At 35.1% G+C, this 19,398-nt stretch overlaps 1 protein-coding gene across 6 annotated transcripts in view; it reads left to right on the forward strand.

Moving 5' to 3' along the window:
• The window catches only part of LOC118263306 (proton channel OtopLc), a 67,362-nt gene that overhangs the window by 38,821 nt on the left and 9,143 nt on the right, over positions 1-19,398 (forward strand). For 5 of the 6 annotated variants that reach the window (XM_035575208.2, XM_035575207.2, XM_050705182.1 and 2 more), the window contains exons 2-3: positions 9,516-9,683; positions 12,266-12,429. In XM_035575208.2, coding sequence (XP_035431101.1) covers positions 9,543-9,683; positions 12,266-12,429 — 305 coding nt within the window. In that variant the 5' untranslated portion in view covers positions 9,516-9,542. The remainder of the gene's footprint in view (positions 1-9,515; positions 9,684-12,265; positions 12,430-19,398) is intronic. The other variant, XM_035575209.2, reaches the window with a different exon arrangement.

Raw genomic sequence — 19,398 nt, forward strand, 5'->3', positions numbered from 1 at the left:
TCAGATGAAATTTTCTTTTTTATTTGTTTTCTACAAAACCTGTCACATATCGTTTTTCTCAAAATATTGTTTCTTAGGGTGCTTTTCCAACAGAAATGTGCTATGCTATGTTGCTGTCGATGCGTTTGGCTTCCACCAATCATATTCATTGGTACACATAGCTTAGGATTGGTGGAAACGGACTCAGCTAAGCTATGTTTTTATAAGAAAAAATGCGGGCTATGGATGGCTTCCGTACTATCGAAATATCCTATAGTCGAGCTGCGCATCTTCCTCGCACATCCTTCCAGTTACATAGCTTAGTATCAGTGGAAACGGTTACATAGTTTTTTTTTGTATTTTTTTTACGATTTTGATATTACTACGATGTTGCCATTTTGTCAGTTAGGTACTTACGTTAAAACTATTCCTTTCGTTATGTCAACTTTAACAACGTATGTATGTAAGGCTTATCTATTAATGCTGTTCAGTTTTAAACAATCTTTAACATTGTTTTCACTACTTAACCTATCTATACCACGTTACGAATAAAAAAATATAGGAACGAATACCATATTTATATTACCTACATAGAAACAAGCCAATATCCTCTTTGACGTATGGTTTTTATCAAACACGTTCCATATTTAACCATTGATCTTTTTAGCCCAAAGCGTTCGTGTACTGAAAATATTTATTTCTTAGGAAACTGCTGACGGGTATACCGCAGTCCATACGCTTTACCCAGTGGATTACTGAACCATGAACAATGTTCACGTCTGACCCAGTTTTTCCTTATTACAAGCCTATTTAAAGGTGTATGGGAGTTGTAAAATTTAAAATTGTTTTTACTATACGTTCATGGCTACGGTGCACTATTAAAATTGTATGAATCACTGCACAGCGTGTTCCTTTGTTTGTTGGTTTCATGTTATGAGCTATAAATTTTACGGTTGGGTCATTTTGAGTTGCTTATTGGTTTTAATTTTTTTTAATGGAATAAGCCGGTAAAGACAGGTCATCTGATAAAAAACAATCGCCGTCACCTATGGACACTTGAAACACTAGAGGCGTTACAAGTCTTTTGGGGGTTAGGAATTTAAAGGGTAGTTGTTTTTAGTTAGTTTTCTTCTTTTTCATTATTTTCTTGAATATAGAGCTTTTGTGTTTTTTCGGAGCTGCGGACTACCTAGCGGGTTTATCCGGGCTTCGGCTCGAAAAACAGGAGTAGGAACGGGGTGGTTTTTAGTCATTAAGAGCACTCCCTCTCGCCTCACTCAATGCAAGAGAAGTCATTGGATAAATTTCAACCCTTAACAATAATATGAAGACGTTATTAAATAATAATAATATCGTAGTACAATAGATTTGTTTGAAAGATATTCGCGACTATAAACGTAATACAAGTGCCTATTTAGAAAGCAAACCAACAATTAAAGTACATTGAGACATTAGTGGATTCTCACACAAAACTGGAAACACTCGCATTGTTGCGATGTTCACACAACTGCAGAATAGAGTTCTTTCTTACAAAGAGGTTTCATTTTAAGAGCTTGTGCAACTGAGTATGCATTAGTTATGTAGCGTCGTTTGCATGTTTGAAGATGAAAGAAATGTGCTAGTAATTTGTGAAACCTGCTGTTTTTGTTGTCTACGAATATTTTTTTGAAAATAAGCGCGACATGGAAATAAATATTAAGTAATTCTAATGTGCATTCTTTAATATGTTTTTGAGCTAAAATTCAACACTGTCTGTTAATGTAATTCGATACTATTGCTAGTGATATAATCTAACAATTTATAAAAAACCAAAAACCCAAAATAAAAAAAAAATGAAAAGAAAAACGAAGAGATCCCTCTCTTTGTACGTAGATTAAAACATTAAGTTGTATGATACTCGTCTTATTCATACTTTAGTGTCCCAGTTCCACCGTTTAAATTCACGAGTCTTGCCAAAGACTTTTCGCGCTACTTTTGCTGTACAAAAGAGATAACTAAAAAGTCTTCCTTAAAATGTAAATTGCTATAATTAAGTGCTTCGTAATTTGCATAAATAAGCAATTAGTATGTAAGTAGTGTGTTGAGGCTGGGAGTCTAGGTGGTTTAGATATATATTACCACTTGCAAAAGGCTTTTATAAAAAAATACCAAGCTAGTTATTTAAAATGTTGGTATTACTTTTTGTATTTTTTTGGGTGAATTCCTAAAAGTGATGAAATTGTTGTCTTTACAATGTTATCTTTAGAACCATTGATTTATACAAAGAAAACTTTGCTCTCCTAACTAGAATTTTTCTCCTGTGCCGTGGGTGCGTTTACAAACATACAAGTTTACATACACGTGACACCCAAACCCGAAACAACAATTTGTGGATCACACAAAGAGTTGCTCCATGCGGGAATCGAACCTGCTACACGTTACGCAGCCGTTTGCCCAGCCACCGCGTCGTGCGGTCATAGTAAATGTTCCTATAAAGTTATCTCAAAATCGTTACCTACAGATACATACATACAAGTAGCGGTAACCTCAATTAAAAAAGTACGTCAAACACTACTACATAAGTACACACAAATTCATTGACGAAAACCAGTCAAGGCAGATCAGTAACCATATTTAACACCTACAACCGAATCAACACCTTATACAGTAATGAGATTAGCCTCAAATACATACACAGTATTAGATTACAAGACAAAAAACATAAAAATTGTTTATACATGTTCACATTTGATTGAAACAAATTAGGCCATGTCTTAATACGATTGGATCAAATTCCTTAGCCTTGGCGCATGGATCGTGAAGTGTCTGTGCGAATGACTTGGTGTCGTATTTCATTGGTTGAGAGATGGTGAACCTTTTTTTGAAATATATTGTGTAGATAGGTATGTTACTACTATTTAAATTGTTATTATGGGGATGGAAGAGATGAAAATTGGTTTTTGTGTCTGTTTGATAACGTTCAAAGTATACATAACATAACAGTGGGTCATTATAATATAACTGGATAGCAGTTGAATTTCAAATCACAATAGTACCTATGTACTTTAATAGTCCTCAGTCCTTTCTTAAATCCTATTGTAAACAAAACACTGAAAGCTTAGTACGAGTTTGTTTTACGTCTAACGAGATCGAAATGAGAGCGCGTTCAGCATTCTGGTTGGTTGGTTCTTTGGAGCCGGCCAATCAGAGCGTCTAAAACGTTCTCCTGATTGGCCCGCTCTAATAAGAGTGCTGAATGCGGTGTCGTACCGACCTCGTTAAACGTTAAACAAACTTAAATTAAGCGCTTAGATTATAAATATTAAAAAAGGATTTAAAAAATATGTAACTTTATTATTTACAAAGCACTCAATTTCTTGGCAACAATCCAAGTCTAAAACTTATAACTCCTTCTAGGCTAGTATCTGCTACTATATTCATAGAAGTCTGCTTACACCACTGGGGCATTGCAAACGTCACTGTTGACCGATTGGAAACAACAGTCATTAACTTAATTTTACGCTTAGTGAGTAGTTCGCGAAGTTCATTGACCCCGTGCCCTCGTTTCGTTGTTATCGATTGTACACGACGTGGTTTGTATGAAATGCATTGCGAGTACTCGGACATGACACAACTGCAAGTTTTGTTTTAGAAAAATTGTTACAGTTGATATAAATCTTCAAACATTGTGGTTAAAAATCTTCTTCAAAGGGAGCTAAATAAAAAACAATATCACCATAAAATATTCAACATAATATAGGAACACTAAGAAGTAAAGTGTTCATAAGTAGGTATGTCAAGAATAGAATGCTAATTCTAATTTTAAATCCAGACATCACAAGTCTAATCGTTTAAACACGTGCAAAAAGAAACACCATCTATTTCAATGTCTATAAGCACAACAACAAATCAACTTCAAACCTTTCCTGTTACCTACATCAGACGGTATATATTACTTTTTCCTTCGATAGACGTATATCTGTCACATAGACACAATTCAGCCCTACATGGGCAGACGGCCTGAGCCACACACAGCCGCAATTTTCCCCACATAATGCCAGTTTCACTCGGCAAAAAACGTTCTGCATTCAGTCAGCTTTTCCGAGGCTGCGAGGCCAGAATTAATTCCCATAATGTGCCATAGTTAGAAATGCAGCATTTGTTACTTTTTAATTTGCTACTCTGTGGATTTTTAATTGACTTCCTTGGCTTGAAAGTCGAAGTGGGATGCTAATTAGGCACTTTCTTTGTGGTTAGCCCGTTACTATGCTCGTGTTCTATTTTTGAATTGGAAAAGAAAGAATTTAGTTTTTTTTTTAACTGGTTAGAGAGTTAACACTACATAAGACTATGTTGTATGTATGCCAGGAATAGAAATATAATTATGTGAAATAAAAAAAAAAACTGGATTTATGCACTGCAGTGTATGACAGCAATCCGGGTAAACCGGGGCTCCGGCTCGAAAAGCAGGAGTAGGAACGGAGTGGTTTATTATCAGTAAGAGTCTGAAACTCCCTCTGGCGTCGCCCAGGGCAGGAGAAACCATTGAATGATTTTCCCCCTTAAAAAAAGTGTATGACAGCAGACGTCAGCTATCATATACTCCTGTGTACAAATAGAAATACAGATATAGACTCTAAAATGGTAAAGCATTTGACAACACACTAACATATTTGTCGCGAAACCATTAGTCCATTAGGCTACGTAAATATCAATACAAAACAATTAACATTACATAAAATACACCTCATAAATATTAATTATGTATTATATGCATTTCGGTATCGCATTTCAATTTAATTTGCATTATTGATGTCATATTGATTTATCGTACATTTAATTTTATTGTTAAACAAAAACGTAGATATATGAAGGCTGTTCTTTGACGTATGTCAGATCTGAGATCCCTAAAGAGATCTGAGATCCCTCCCACGTAACGTTGACACGTGGAAACGTTTTGCGGTTCTGTAGACAAAGCGCTTCGTTGTCGGAGAGATCTTATTGTTCCCGATAAGAGCAGTCACTCATTTACATACGTCTTTTGGAGTACTATTCAATGGACTGCCAAAAATACAAGCTAATTTGTGTTACTTTTACTTTGTGGGTGATGTAAGATGTAATGAATGAAGTTTTGTAAGAATATTGTTGTGAATTTTAAAACTTAACTAAGCTAGCTCAAAAAGACAATTGAACCAATGTAGCTGCTACTTTCTAGTGTGTTCTACTGAAAATACTATGCGAAAACCACTAAATTATATATTTTAAGTACCCATTGTTACATATTTTCTCAGGTTTTAGTATATGAGTTCAAAAACTCGTAAAGAGGATAAAATATCGCCTTGTAAACTGATTCATTAGATGTTTAGACAGCAGAAAAACATTGTCTCTTTCACAAAAATACGTCTAATAAAAAATAATAAACGTATTTACGGATATAAAATACTAGTTTCTGACAGTGGCTTCGCTCGCGTTCGTGTAGGATAAATCCTATCACCCAATTCAGTTGATACCCTGTTTGTCTACCAAAGTTCATCAAAATCGGATCAGTAGTTTCAGAGTGATTGACGGACAAACATCCATCCAAACGAACAAACTTTCACATTTGTAGTGTGATAAACTGAAATAAAATAACTATCCAAGAAATACTTCCTCCTACACTCAATGCACTCGATATCCAGTTAAAAAAGTTTACCACTGCATGGAAACTCGTTTCTACGCCAACGCCTACAAGTTATAGTAACCTACATTGAACAAAGGGATCGGAATAACTTCACATTGAACAGGAAGCCATCTTGGCTGAATATTGTCAATAGTCCATATTCGATCGCTTTATAGCATGGAGGATAGAAGTTAGGAGTTCCATCTTACATTGGGAATTGGACTGAAAAATACTCCGGTAATTGAGTGGTGGGTGATACTTTCTCTACCTATAGTATTTTTTATGACCGTGGGTGTCATGAAAGCCAGCTGTGGATCGATGTTAATTTTTTTACAGAAACTCCATAGAAGAAGACGAAGAATAATGTCAAAAATCGATCCTAATCTAAAGAGTTTCAGCTTTAGAGAGTTGTTTGACTGTCCGTTTGTTACTCAAAAACGTGAAAGTGACTGAAGGGATCGAGATGAAATTTGGAACAAAGGTAGATTATGGTCTGCAATAACACATAGGCTACTTTTTATCCCACGGGAACGCAAACGAAACTACGGGCAGAAACTAGTAACTTAGTTAACCTATATCTTTTCAGCCATTCACAGCAGGGCCACTTGTTTAAACCTTTTTCTGTGGACACTATTTCATTCACAGTGCCTACTCCTTATCTGCATACTCTATGGTTCATAGGTCGTTAGTTGTGCTCGGGCAAGTGTAATTCACACTTTACCGGTACATAAACACATGCGCTGCAATGCAACACATAATATACGCACACATCGAGCTACAAAACCAGTGTATCATGGTCTCGCTTTGTATGATCTTTCTTTGACTGAATATTAGTTTTACATTGTTCTCACATAGTTGAAGTAATCGAAACAATGTAACCAAGAATTGTATTGTGAATCTGATTGAAAAAGAGTAACCTATGGAGTTTCTTGCTCGTTCTTCTCCATAGGAATCTACACTTTGGAACGAGCAAATAGCTTCACTAGAGGACTGACAGACAGACGTTATTAATCTTATTATATTTGCTTTGACGTTCAAAAGTGCCTTCCTAGTCTATTTGAAATAAATGATTTTGACTTTTTGACTTTGACTTCTCATTAGACGGTCAATTTATACTGGTTCTGTTTAGGTTGATGTGTAGCGATGTGCTTTGTATAGTGCATATTACATAAGTTATGTAGAATGTAAGATAACGATGATTATTATAATACTTGTTATGTGATAATGATAATAATCTATGGTGTTATGTTCTATGAAGGTCCTTGTTGACATTGTTGTATGGGTGTAGATATGATTTATGGGTAAATATCTAGCGTTTGATTATTTTTATGTTATAGTACGGTATTTCCAGTTATTAAAGATGTGGTCGCTGTTAGTGGTTTTTTAATTCCATCAGAAGTTGTTCATATTTGCTGTAAATATGATAAATAAATTTATTTACGGAAATCTTTTTACACAGAATTGACGTTCCATATCCATAGTTTATTCTGTATCCATAGTCTCTGCCTATCTCCATGTGAGACAGGTGTGAGGTTATGTAGGTATGTACCCATGTATGAATAAATAGCTTAATACTTTTAAATCTATTAAAACAAAACAATGATTATTATTACATTTCATATCCCAAATGTTAGTCACGGTACACCAATATTGTTACATCATTCGCCAAAAGCGAGGTCTGACTTAGGTTATACAAGGAGCACCCTGTATGCGTCGCACGTCTGCGCTCCATATACAGGGTGTCGTACATTAGCACTTGGATATGGGAAGCGTATCCCCATGTGTGCGAGGCCGTGAACTTTTGTATTCTTATGAAATTTATTAACCTTGGGTAATCGGATTTGGGTAGATAAGCCCGTATGGGTGGTAAGGTTCCGGAAATTTTGGCACTGTGGTGTCATTATGTGGTTGGAACAAAAGGTGACAAATAGTATTAATAGGGTTTGGTATTGGTAGTAACTAACTAACACATTTACAAGGTGGACAGACGACCTAATTAAGGTCGTAGGGAGCCGCTGAATGCAGGTCGCTTCCAACCGGCCTATCTGGAAGTCATTGGGGGTGGCCTATGTTCAGCAGTGGACGTCTTGTGACTGATAATATATTATAATGTTAATGATGAACTAAGTGTAATGTAATTTCCATAATCGCCCAAAGGCATCAGTAAATAGTTTTTTGGTAATGTCATAAATAATAATAATGATGGTTTCAGTGACGTCTAACTTTATCCTTGGTTAAGGTGTCCTACTAACTTAGTACTTCATTCCCTTTAACAATGGTGAAGGAATTTGGAAAATGTGGAATGTAAATTGTTTCCCATGTTATATGAAAACAATTAACGCACACAATGTGAATCGTTTACTTTATAAAGGGTTTTCGATTTTGCTTTCAAATATGACCCTAGTAAGGTGTACCTAAGGTCCATTCAGCTTAACATTATCGAATACTCTATAGACTAATCAAAAGACCAGAAGCTATAATAGATAATAGTGCCATCTAGTGAATCAAACGACCCTCATTGGATTTTTTAATCGGGCTATGTCTGAGGTGATTTTTTTGGAAACTTTAAAAAGGCGCCCAGGTTTTTGGTGATACAAGACTAGGGAGTGTGAGATTTTTTACTCACTATAACCACACTGGCCACTATGGCCACCTTCAATACCTGTAAGGGGTACCGAGTCCTCTTAGTAGACCTGCTCCGGAACCCCTAAGGTGGAACGACTGTTACGTATCCCTAAAGATCTGAAATGGTACATTAAATTTTATATAGAAACTTCAACTTCTTGGAACAAATAAGAACTAAATGTTCACTCGAAAACTGGAAACTTCTTACTCGGTTCTGATAAAATTGGACTTAAATACGGTTTGTCTGTTCCGGATGAAGTTGCTCTGAACCACAAATTGCATTAAAGCAAGTAAATTGGAGGCTAATTGGAGTAAGTCGAGCGGATCTTGATAGTAGAACGCTAAAGTGCTGTATACCATATAGTGTTATGAAAACTGTTACTACATAATATAAAATATGACTGTATTTGAGTGTATTGTTGGCGTTTATGATCTTGATTGATGACTTTGATGAAACAGAAGGAATTGGAGTAATGTGCTGTTTCGTATTTATAATGTTCTATCAGAATTCGCGCTTCATAGTTTAGCACATTGTATGATTATTTACAGGTATTTTTTTTATTACTATGTAGGAATCGGTTGTTTACTTGTCTAATAGTAACTTCAGTTTTAAAAGAAGAATAAGTTTGCTATAGAAATGTAATCTTAAAGAATAATATACTAAAATTGCGCGTAAATCTTTGGGACTACTGGTTTAAATTGAATAATCCTAAATAAGCTATAAAAGAGCGAATGAAATCGCGTGGGAAGAGTTAGCAGCATAATATAGATTGACGAAGTTCCAAAGCTAAGAAAACTACACATAAGATGATTTATTGGTTCCCACAGCCGCTTGAAGATCGTAGCTTTGTTAAATGAAGCGAGTAAAGATAACGTAACTAGATATTACGCATCCTTTCTCTCTCAACCTCTTTGGAATCTAATACTATTGGATCTTTGTATGCCTTACTTATTTATGTAGGTCTTTGATTATATTTTGTTACCTATTTCAATGAAGAATGCATTATTGGTGTTAAGTAATATTTACGTTCTTGATGTTTCGTTATTCTTCTTTGCATTTTCCCAAACTACATTAACTTCTGTTTGAGAAATTTTATCAAAGTAAACTTGAATGATTCCAAACCACGTTGGGGCTCATAGTTGAGCATAATAAGACAATAATTAATTTAATATCACTCAAGAATTATAACACAAAATGTCCACTTGACCAAATATATCATCATAATCATTAATATCTTCATCCATGTTCTAAATAGATAATTTCTTTCACCAGGTGCGCGTTCGCGAGTTTTACATCGCGATGCAGCGTTGCCCCTACATCCACGAGATGAAGGAGCGGTTGCTTGGAGCCCCCGTGGACGTGGAGAATAAGGAAGTGACCAGAGCGCCCCTGGACCGGCCGCTCGACCCTCAAGAAAACCAGGTCGGCACCATCGTCAAAGTGAGCTCATATCCATTTTCATCTTCATACAACTGCAATGAGAATTCTGATGTTAAATGTAATGAGATTTTTTATGTTAAAAAGCTAACTTCATCAAGAGTTTGAAGAAGATTGTAAATGCCACTGAAGTGTCGTTCTGGCATGATGATATGGTTTGGTTAGAACGGACGACAAATAGTTGTAGCTCCGAAATTCGACAAAGGTCTGGTTTTGGCTGATGATATGTTTTTTCGTTAGAAGATATTTAAACTGTGGGGAACACAAATATCTTTACTGATAAAGATTAACAGTCATTTAAATCCATTTTAAAGGCAGTGCCTATACAAAATTCAAAAAGGAATGTCTACGATTAGGTCTATATAAATAAATGACAATGGGCCTTTTACTGGTGTTAGTAATCTTTCCGGATGATTTGATAGTTTGAGAAGGGAAGTATTTGGCACGTTTTAATTGTTTGAAGTGTTGGAGTAGATTTCATTTTAATCATTTGTATATAAGTACTCTTACAATTTCCCAATGCCCCATTGCCTAATGGGAATTGTTGTAAGAGTTGTTACGAACGAATTAACTTGAATTTTCATAGAATTAGCAATACCATTCTGTATTATTATATCTTTACCCGACTGCGCCAGAAGGAAGGGTTATGTTTAATTCTTATAGTTTGAAGTAAAGCGTTGCTTTTTTAGAGAAAATTATTATTTTAATAACTCATTTCCAGATCAATGAATACTCATTGCAGTTTTCATATTTTTAAATATGATTTTATTACCTACTTCTAACTTACCTATCTGATATTATCTTGGAATATTTTGTATACTTTTGATAGATAAAAGTGCTTGTAAAAATGTTGATATTTAGTACGCCTTTTCTTTTACCATAGTGTGAAAGAAAAGCCGTAGTTTTGTTATACTTAGAAACTCCTGTACGTAAATTAGGTTCTCTCCTAAATCGTTTTCCTTCTTTCTGTATCTTTTTAGTACTTCATGAGCCATATGTAGCCGCATTTTATTATTTGGAGTCCAGTCATCATTCACTAAATTAGCATAACACATATAGATTCCAATAAATACCAATGTAGCATCTGTTTAGTTGCTAGGAAATAAAATACAGGCCATAAATTTGGAACATTAATGATATTTGAAAATTGAATATGGAAGGTGGGTTTGAGCGGCGGCCATATTGCCGCATCATCCAATCACACACAAATAAGGATAGAGTTACAATAAGCCTAGCTGAAAATGGTAGCAAGGAAATTAGTGATGCACCCTGCATTGTGATGCGAGTACTGCATAGAAATCATTAGAGATGTCCAACAATTTGTGCATGCAATACCTACTGCATCGTTTTATTTGTCGATGACATAATCTTCTTATAAGTAGTGTTAGAGCTATGAAATCAAAATAAACTTTAATGTTTTGTGTAGAATACTTATAGCTTCTTCTTTGACAAAAAATGTAGATACTTTATCTTGTAGATAAGTAAAATATAGTTAGACGGTAAGGATAGAGAGGTAAATATACGTACCTCCTCAGAAAATAATGTTATCCTTAAGTTGTAAATCCGTTCCCTGGGTATTATCTGGATACGGATGGTTAAATGTGGATAGATTAGTATCAATTAATGCCCTGTCTAGAAAATATATTCTTCAAATTCTTTGTATGACATAATTATTGCGATGTTCTTCTAAGTTGTGTCGATAGTTTGACTATAGAAACGAGTCTACATTTAGTTGCGTCTACTGGTATAAACTAATTAGTTCATTTGTTTACGCATATTAGTAATTGTTTACGAGTGTAAACAACAACTCGTTGCTCGTCTTAGTCGAAGTTAGATCGTGGTTGTGTCTGTCTCTTGAAGAGAAAATGTCTCTTGAAAAGTCTTGTGCGAACAATAAAGTGTAAATAATTAATCAAATATAATGTCCTTATAAAACAATAGTGATGTTTCGTTTGATATTTCCAAAATGACTAGTGTTTGGCGATTCGCCAAATGTGCAGTTTATTATACCAAAGAAGCATATTTTATTTCAGTGTAGTGTGGTGTACACAGCAAAAGATTTAATATGTTTTAGAAACCAAAATAGCTTCTGTTGTTGTCTGTTTTAAGTCGATTTTAGCGAAATGTATAATGTTGATTTGTGTAAGCAAAAGAAACCTGTTATGAGAAAGAAACCAAAGAAAATTGGGAATTCTCAACTGGCGAGTAATGTACTGGTAATTAATTTGTTTATATTAATGGAGTTTGTGAGGTAAATTATGTGAAAGACATGTAAGTGTGTGAATTATTGTCTGATAGGTAATTATGTGTTGGTATCAAGTAAGCAGTAAAAACAATAGGAGGAAAAGTAGGAAATTTATGATCGAATCCTTGATGTGATCGCGTAATAAATCCTAGATATCGAAGACGCGACTAATCGCACGAATCAATTCTTGAGATTTGATGTGTTTGTGAAAATTGTCCTTGTAAATTAACGCAATATGCGAGAAAACACCTAAACATAGGGCAAACACTTTAAAAAAGACTAATTATGTATCAATATTATCTAAGTACAATGTAATACTGGATTATGGTGTTAATTCCAGCTGAATTCCGACGGGTACGGGTCTCACACGTCGCCGGCGCGGGCGCCGCTCGTCACGGACGAGTGCGAAGCGCCGCCGGACGAGACCGAAGCCCTAACACCCACAGACGTAGTGCTTCGGTATCGAGCCTGCTGCCAACCTGATACTACGCCCAAAAATGCAAAGTGAGTACCATATTTTGTTTACTTCAATATATATGATTATGACTTAAAGATTTAGATCAAGAACTACAATGACAATTAAATGTTTAGCGGGAAACTGGATTTGATTTAACACTTAATAACTCGCTACCGGGTCCAGTGGATCCAGTGCCTGATATTTTGTTTGATATCTCTAAAATTGTGACCTTTGTGGCATTGCCGCTCTTAGAACCTTTCAATATTGGCCTCGGCCTGGGCCAGAAACGTCAGTTTCATTAAAGTTCTTAATATGCCAGTTTCTTTTGAGATCTGATTTAATTTATTGGTATAATAGTCTAATTAATATATTTTTATACTTTTTATTCTGACATATCAAACAGCAAAAACAGATACCAAACACGGCACGATAAACAAGACAAATAATACGAAAGAACTGAATTTACAAAACTTCTTTCAATTTAAATACCATTTAAAATGTAGACAAACAGGTCAGCTGTTGTAAAAACTCAGATATTTATGCACATACCTAACTGTCTAGACACAGACTACTGTATAACTAAGTACAGACAACAGCAAGTCAACGTACACCTTTCTTTCTTTCTCTATATTTGATTTTCAACTTTATATCAATCTGCCATAAAGTCGGAAATCCTTCTGGCATCTGTATCTATCTACCTGGCATCCCTATGAATACATGTAAGACGCAAACAGCCTAGTTAATCTACGTCTTAGATCCGTCAATGAATTATTTATGTACACACGGTTGCGCGATCACATTAAGCTGAACAAACCAGTATAAACTGACCGGTAAATCCGCGGAAAGATCTTATAAAGCGAGACCATGATAGACTGGTATTGTATATCTTGATGTGTGGCCTTATGTACCTACGGATCCTGCAATAAATCACGGCAAGGTAGGCGAAAACAATAGAATTTTGTATTATCCGCCTACATTTTGATTAAGTGCAACTAATTTAGCGGCCATATTGATAAACTTTTGTGTAGTAAAACTATGTAGGAACAATAGGTGCAATAAATAATTAGTGTATGTACCTAAAAATTTACCTATTTTAACATTAAAGAGGTGTGTTTGTTCAATAACACAAAACGAATGAAATTACGATGAGATAAGTATTTGTTGACTAACTGCCACACTCAGAGTCATTTAATGCTATAACTATTAAATCACTCTGAGTACGGCGGTAAGACTAAATTTAAGTTTATTAATTAGTTACATTAAGTGATTTTCCATATTTTATTCAGTAAGCTCACTCCCTATTACGTGGGACTTATAACACAAATAGTGACAAGTGGGTGAACATTGTTTAGCATGTGCACTTCTGCCTACCTCTTCGGGGATAAAAGGCGTGACGTTGCGTATTCAGACCAATGTTTGTGTCATTAGTGTGACAAAAGTGATTAAAAATATTTTTGAATTGATGCCATTGATAATACATATAATTCAAATTGATGAATTGATTCCTCGTGGTAGAAAATCTTAAACAAAATTAAACTACACTTTATCTTCATTGCCTAAGCTTCTTTACCTAATGATGTTCGCAGAAATTATTGAGTTAGTAATTGAAAGTTAAGAAACATTTTACGTTGATAATTTAAGTAGAGTAAAGGAATATTTCTTAATACTAGAGGCACTCAACTTATCATCATCATCAACAGCCTATAAGTCCACACTTCACTTATTCACGATGTTTTCCTTCACCGTTTGTCAGTGGTGTCTAAATAATCTTGGAAAGTACATATAACTCGGAAAAAGTCACATTGGTACTAGCCGGTTGGTGGGTTATGAACCTACGAGGCCCTCGTGTAGAGAAGCGGGCGTCTCACACCTCCGGGCCACCACGACTCAGAGGCATTCAACTGTCAAGGTATTATAGACCGCAGTCGTATTTTACTGAGGTTGTTGATACGTTAGAAAAACCTTACGTTTAAAATAAATCTTTAATTGAGGGAGTCTTCAGACCTTCAGGTCTGTAGAACTTTTTTCTCCAGATATGTACGTGAGTAAACCGTGATATAATTTAGTATGTCTCACGATTGTGATTATAAAAAAAGACGTAGATCTGTTGCGATGCCAGTCACCCAGAACTAGCCTAGCAACAGAATGACAATAAATAAACAGATCAACACAAAATAGACCAATTTATCCCACATAAATTACACTCTATTTAACCAATAAAGTACATAGTACACGGGACAAAAACGTCGATGAACAATTTATAAATAAATAAAAGGGAGGAAGCAGTAATCAAAGCACTTCCAGCCGCTTGGATGGACAATCGATTAAATGGTCCCGTACCTATCCATTTAAAACTAAATAAGGACACGTGTGAGGATAAACAGCTATAGGAAAACCAACCTTGTATTAAAAAGGTAGAGTTTAGTTTTGTGTGGAGTTTGGGATGAAGGTGAGGCGTTTGCGAGAGGTAAAGGCGTCCATTGTGCGGATTCAGGATATCGGTACGGGATAAAAGGTTACAAATAATTGATCTCGGTGAATCTTTAATGTGTGTTGATATTACGTTGGGAAAAAGGTTTGTCGGGCTTTTTTCGTTGTAACTGGTTTATGAAATTGACTTTAAGACCATCCCTTTTTTATATGATTACTTCTAGTGTTGTTGATTATGTGAATGAATGATAATGTTTTAGTATTAAATTCATTAATTGATTTATGAATAAAGAAGTTAATCTAAGTAGGTACCTAAATACGTAAGGTTTTACTTGTAACAACATTTATGTCGCAAATAAAAATAATATTAATATTCCTTAAGTGGTTGAGCTTTTCGCACTTCTTACAAAAAATCCTAGAAGCATTAGAAGTGTGAAATGGGGACAAGAGGACGGATTAACTGATCGTAAGTGATTAGCGCCGCCCATGGACATCGCAATACCAGAGTTACAAGTGTCTTGACGGTCTTTTAAAAAGGAGAACGCCTTTTTCTTAGAGAGTTTTTGCGAAAAGTATTAGTGTACCATGTTAAGAAAAAAGCAACGTCACACCTTTAATCCTCGGAGGGGTAGGCAGAGGTACACATTACGGCGCGTAATGCTGCTATACAATGTACAGTTACACTCACATTTCACCTTTTGCATTATAAGTCCAATGTAATAGGGGATGAGTCTATTGCCATATACTGAAAACAATTCCAGAATCCATGCATGAAATTTTCGGAAATCCGAAAAAAGCCTAGTAATACTTTGCCTCACCTTTGCCCCACCCGGGAAACGAACCCGAGACTCTTTGTCCGGCAATCGCACTTGTGAACACTCGACTAACGAGGCAGTCAGCGTGTTTTGAGTCTATGAGCAATACTTACTACATCATTTGGCAGGCATACAACATCGGAGTTGCATTTTAACTATGTAAACAACATAATATATTTAAATAGTCATTCTATAGGTACCACAAGGTCGATAGCAATAAAGATTATGTCATAGATTTAAATGCAAGTAATTGTTCTGTCGAGTCACAGACAGTCGTCTTTATCGAGTGTCCGTTGTACATTGTAATGATTGGGATTAATCGCTTTGTAATTTGTTTCTGTAATACTAAATTAGTGTTTTTATATATATCTTCTTACATACATAATGCAGTATATAAACATTGTACACGTTTATTAACATTAAACTAGCAAGCCATTGAGTGCATAAATTAAATTACTAATGTATTTTAATTGATTATAGTAATATATTTAGTATTTTTATTCATCAAAATTGTAAGAATATTACTGGTACACTAGCTTACTTAGCTGAGATAAAAAGTCACCTATCACACAAGTCCTATCACAAAAGTGAATACCAAATGACATCAAAATCCGTTCAGTAGTTTCAGCGCGATTGACGCACAAACATCCAAACAAAAAAACTTTCATAATTATAATACGTGTGATACAAGTCAACTAAGAAATTCGAAAAACTCGCAAATACCTAATATATTTTTTCCAAAACCATTTCCTTACTTATATATTACGATGGAAAACGTAAGTAGGTAGGTATAACAGTTTAGTAATTGAGTAGTTCAGAATATTTTATAGAGATAACGCTAGCCAAGTCAGTGGTGGTTAGCTAGTTATTGCCTATTTTACTTTAATGTGGAGCTGAGCTCGTGGCCTGTAACAGATTCAATAACAAACTCAATTGAACTATTTTCTCCTAACTTTGTATGGTCAGCAAAAAAACTTCTCATTTTTCTACAGAGAATTACCTAATTTATCATCATCAGCCTATATGTGCCTATAAGTGCCCATTACTGAGCAACAGCCTCTTTACGCAACTGAGATTTTCATGAAACTGGAGAAAAAATACCATCGACGTGCCTAAGTTAGAGGATTTTTTTATGAGTTACTATTGGCGTCTTGTGGCTAACATAATGACGACGATGATGGGTGGTCGATAATGAAGTTAGTTCTCTGTTGTCTTTTTCGTGAGACATACTAAATTAATTATTATGCCTCTAGCATGGCTTGAAACTAGTCGAGTTCTTTGTAAAACAGTTACGTGATTTAGCCGATAACATCATAATTAATTTAGTTCTCTGCATGAAAATACTGATGACTGTTGATGAAACGAAAGTGGTATGTAACAATCGCAGCAATTGGCGTTCCATAGTCTGTCAACCTATAAAACGCCAATGATAGACAGCCGTAAGGTTACATATGAGAAAAACAATCCTACATTAAACAAAACTAAAACTTCACTTCTCTCTGTATAAGACACAACTGATTAACAGGTTTTATTACGAACTCTACATAAAATAATATTAAATCGTTACTCGAAGCAATTGAAATCGCCATTACAAGCGAGCATTGAATGTATTCTACGATAATATTAATATTTTATGACCGTCATATTCTACCGTATTTTGTACTAGTCAAGTGCAGGAAATTCATTTAAATATGTATGTAGACTTTTGCATTGAATAACCGTTAGGTTTGGACATTCATTTAATGACGAGATAATAGACACTAGGCATACTGTTATGTATTTAGATCAATCTCTGCAGTCGCTAAAAGATAGTCTTTGTTTTTTTTTTAATGTGGCCCACACTTTGATCTTCCTGTGTAGCAAATCCATCACGCTTAAACATTGACGAAGAATTTTAAGATTACATAAACAGTTGTCCCAAAGTGATTTTAAGTGTGGGAGAGCCATGCTTGGGCACAAATGGGCCGGCTCGACCGGAGTGATACCATGGCCTCACAGAAAACTGGCGTGAAACAATGCTTGTGTTGTATTTCGTCCGTTTTCGTCGTATATGTCCTGTTCATATAGCATTGACGTTGTTTTTGAAGTATATAATTATTACAAAAAGATTAGTCAATCACATAATAAATAACAAATCCTATAAACAAACGAAAAACCTCCCATTTTATACAAAAAAGAGCCTAAAAATACGATAAACAGATCCGTAGATAATATAATTCACGTTGAACCCTAATAACGTAGCATTATTACACAACGGGTTCATAAAATGGGTCACAGAGCGTTTCAATAAAACTTCGGTTCAAAAGAGTTTTTGCAAATCGTTTTTCTTCGGTGAAGTGAGGGATATCTATAGAAGTATTGTTATTTAAAACGGCAGCGTCAAACATAAAAGCAATTCTAGTTTGGAGTTCAATGACCGGGCTGAAATTGTACCTAAAGGTGAGATGCTGTTCTACGAGTGTTCGTGAAAACTAAAAATGTCACGCAAAAGAGATCTGCATAGGTACACTTAATTTAAAAATTATTCTAAATGCTCATTTGGTGACTTAGTCGATTTTATTATCGTGACACCTATCTTGATATCTAATCCTTCTAAAAATTTACATAATATTATGGTTTCTTTTTCTTTTGAGGAGGATAATGATCCAATGACTTCTCCCGCCTTGATACATCCTTTTACCTCCCGCGAGGTGAGAGGAAGAGTCTCAGACTCTTAGTGACTAAAAACTACCCCGTTCCTATTCCTGTTTTACGAGCCGGAGCCCAGGTAACCCGCTAGACAGTCCGCAGCTCCGGACGATCCGCAGCTCTGATATTATGCACATTAATATAAAATATACTTTTTTACGTTCTAATATGTATTTAACAGATTTTAATTGTAGTTTTCTTCCCAATAAACAAAGTTAAACACATAAATCTAATCTAACACAAAATCTAACCAACACTATTCTCCAAGTATTTTAATCCAGGCTCAAAACGAGGTTAGTATAGTGCTAAAAGTGACCAAGTGACCGTTGCGTCACTTTTCCAGCGTTAGCATTGCATGTGACGATTTTAGCAGTTAGTCTCTGGGTCACCAGTAGACTAATTATAGTGTCTTAACTAAAATCAGAGCTCCGTATAACCGTCGTGGTTTTGCAATTACCGAGCGGTTACAGCTCAAAACGTCTGAATTCGTTTTTGCTTTTAAGTGGCTATGGGCTATGTGGCTAATTAACATTAATGAACGCATTAGGTAATTAGTAGTTTGTAGTAGGTAATATTTGTGCGATTTATGGAGGTCGTGTTTTGGTATGTTTTCTTAGATGTTTGTATGGGATTTTTATAGTTTGGTGGTTGGTTTGATTTGATGATTACCGCCTTAATGTGTTATGGTTTCCTTACTGATTATGAAAAAAGATGTTACATAAAATTAAGCCCATCTGCTATTCACCTAAATCTCTTCTTAAATAGTTACTAAATATGTAGTAATATTCACATATTGATTACCTTCTTTTGAATAATACTTTGTATTTCACTATTCCAAAATTTAGAACCGAATAATAATGCACATTTTGAGTACGCTTAACGTTGTTTCAATTCAATACATACACTAGTGCTTTATTATCTCTAATCTGTACTGAACTGATCCTAACACATAAATACATATGTATATAACCATTATGGTCATAAAAATCCAATTCACCATGTAATACAGCATGATTGTAAAAATAGTTCCACTATCCGCCGATAACAATATCATAAAAATAACAAATAGTAAACTTGGCACTA

This window comes from Spodoptera frugiperda, chromosome 27 (assembly GCF_023101765.2).
Source record: "Spodoptera frugiperda isolate SF20-4 chromosome 27, AGI-APGP_CSIRO_Sfru_2.0, whole genome shotgun sequence".
Taxonomy (NCBI): Eukaryota; Metazoa; Arthropoda; class Insecta; order Lepidoptera; family Noctuidae; genus Spodoptera; species Spodoptera frugiperda.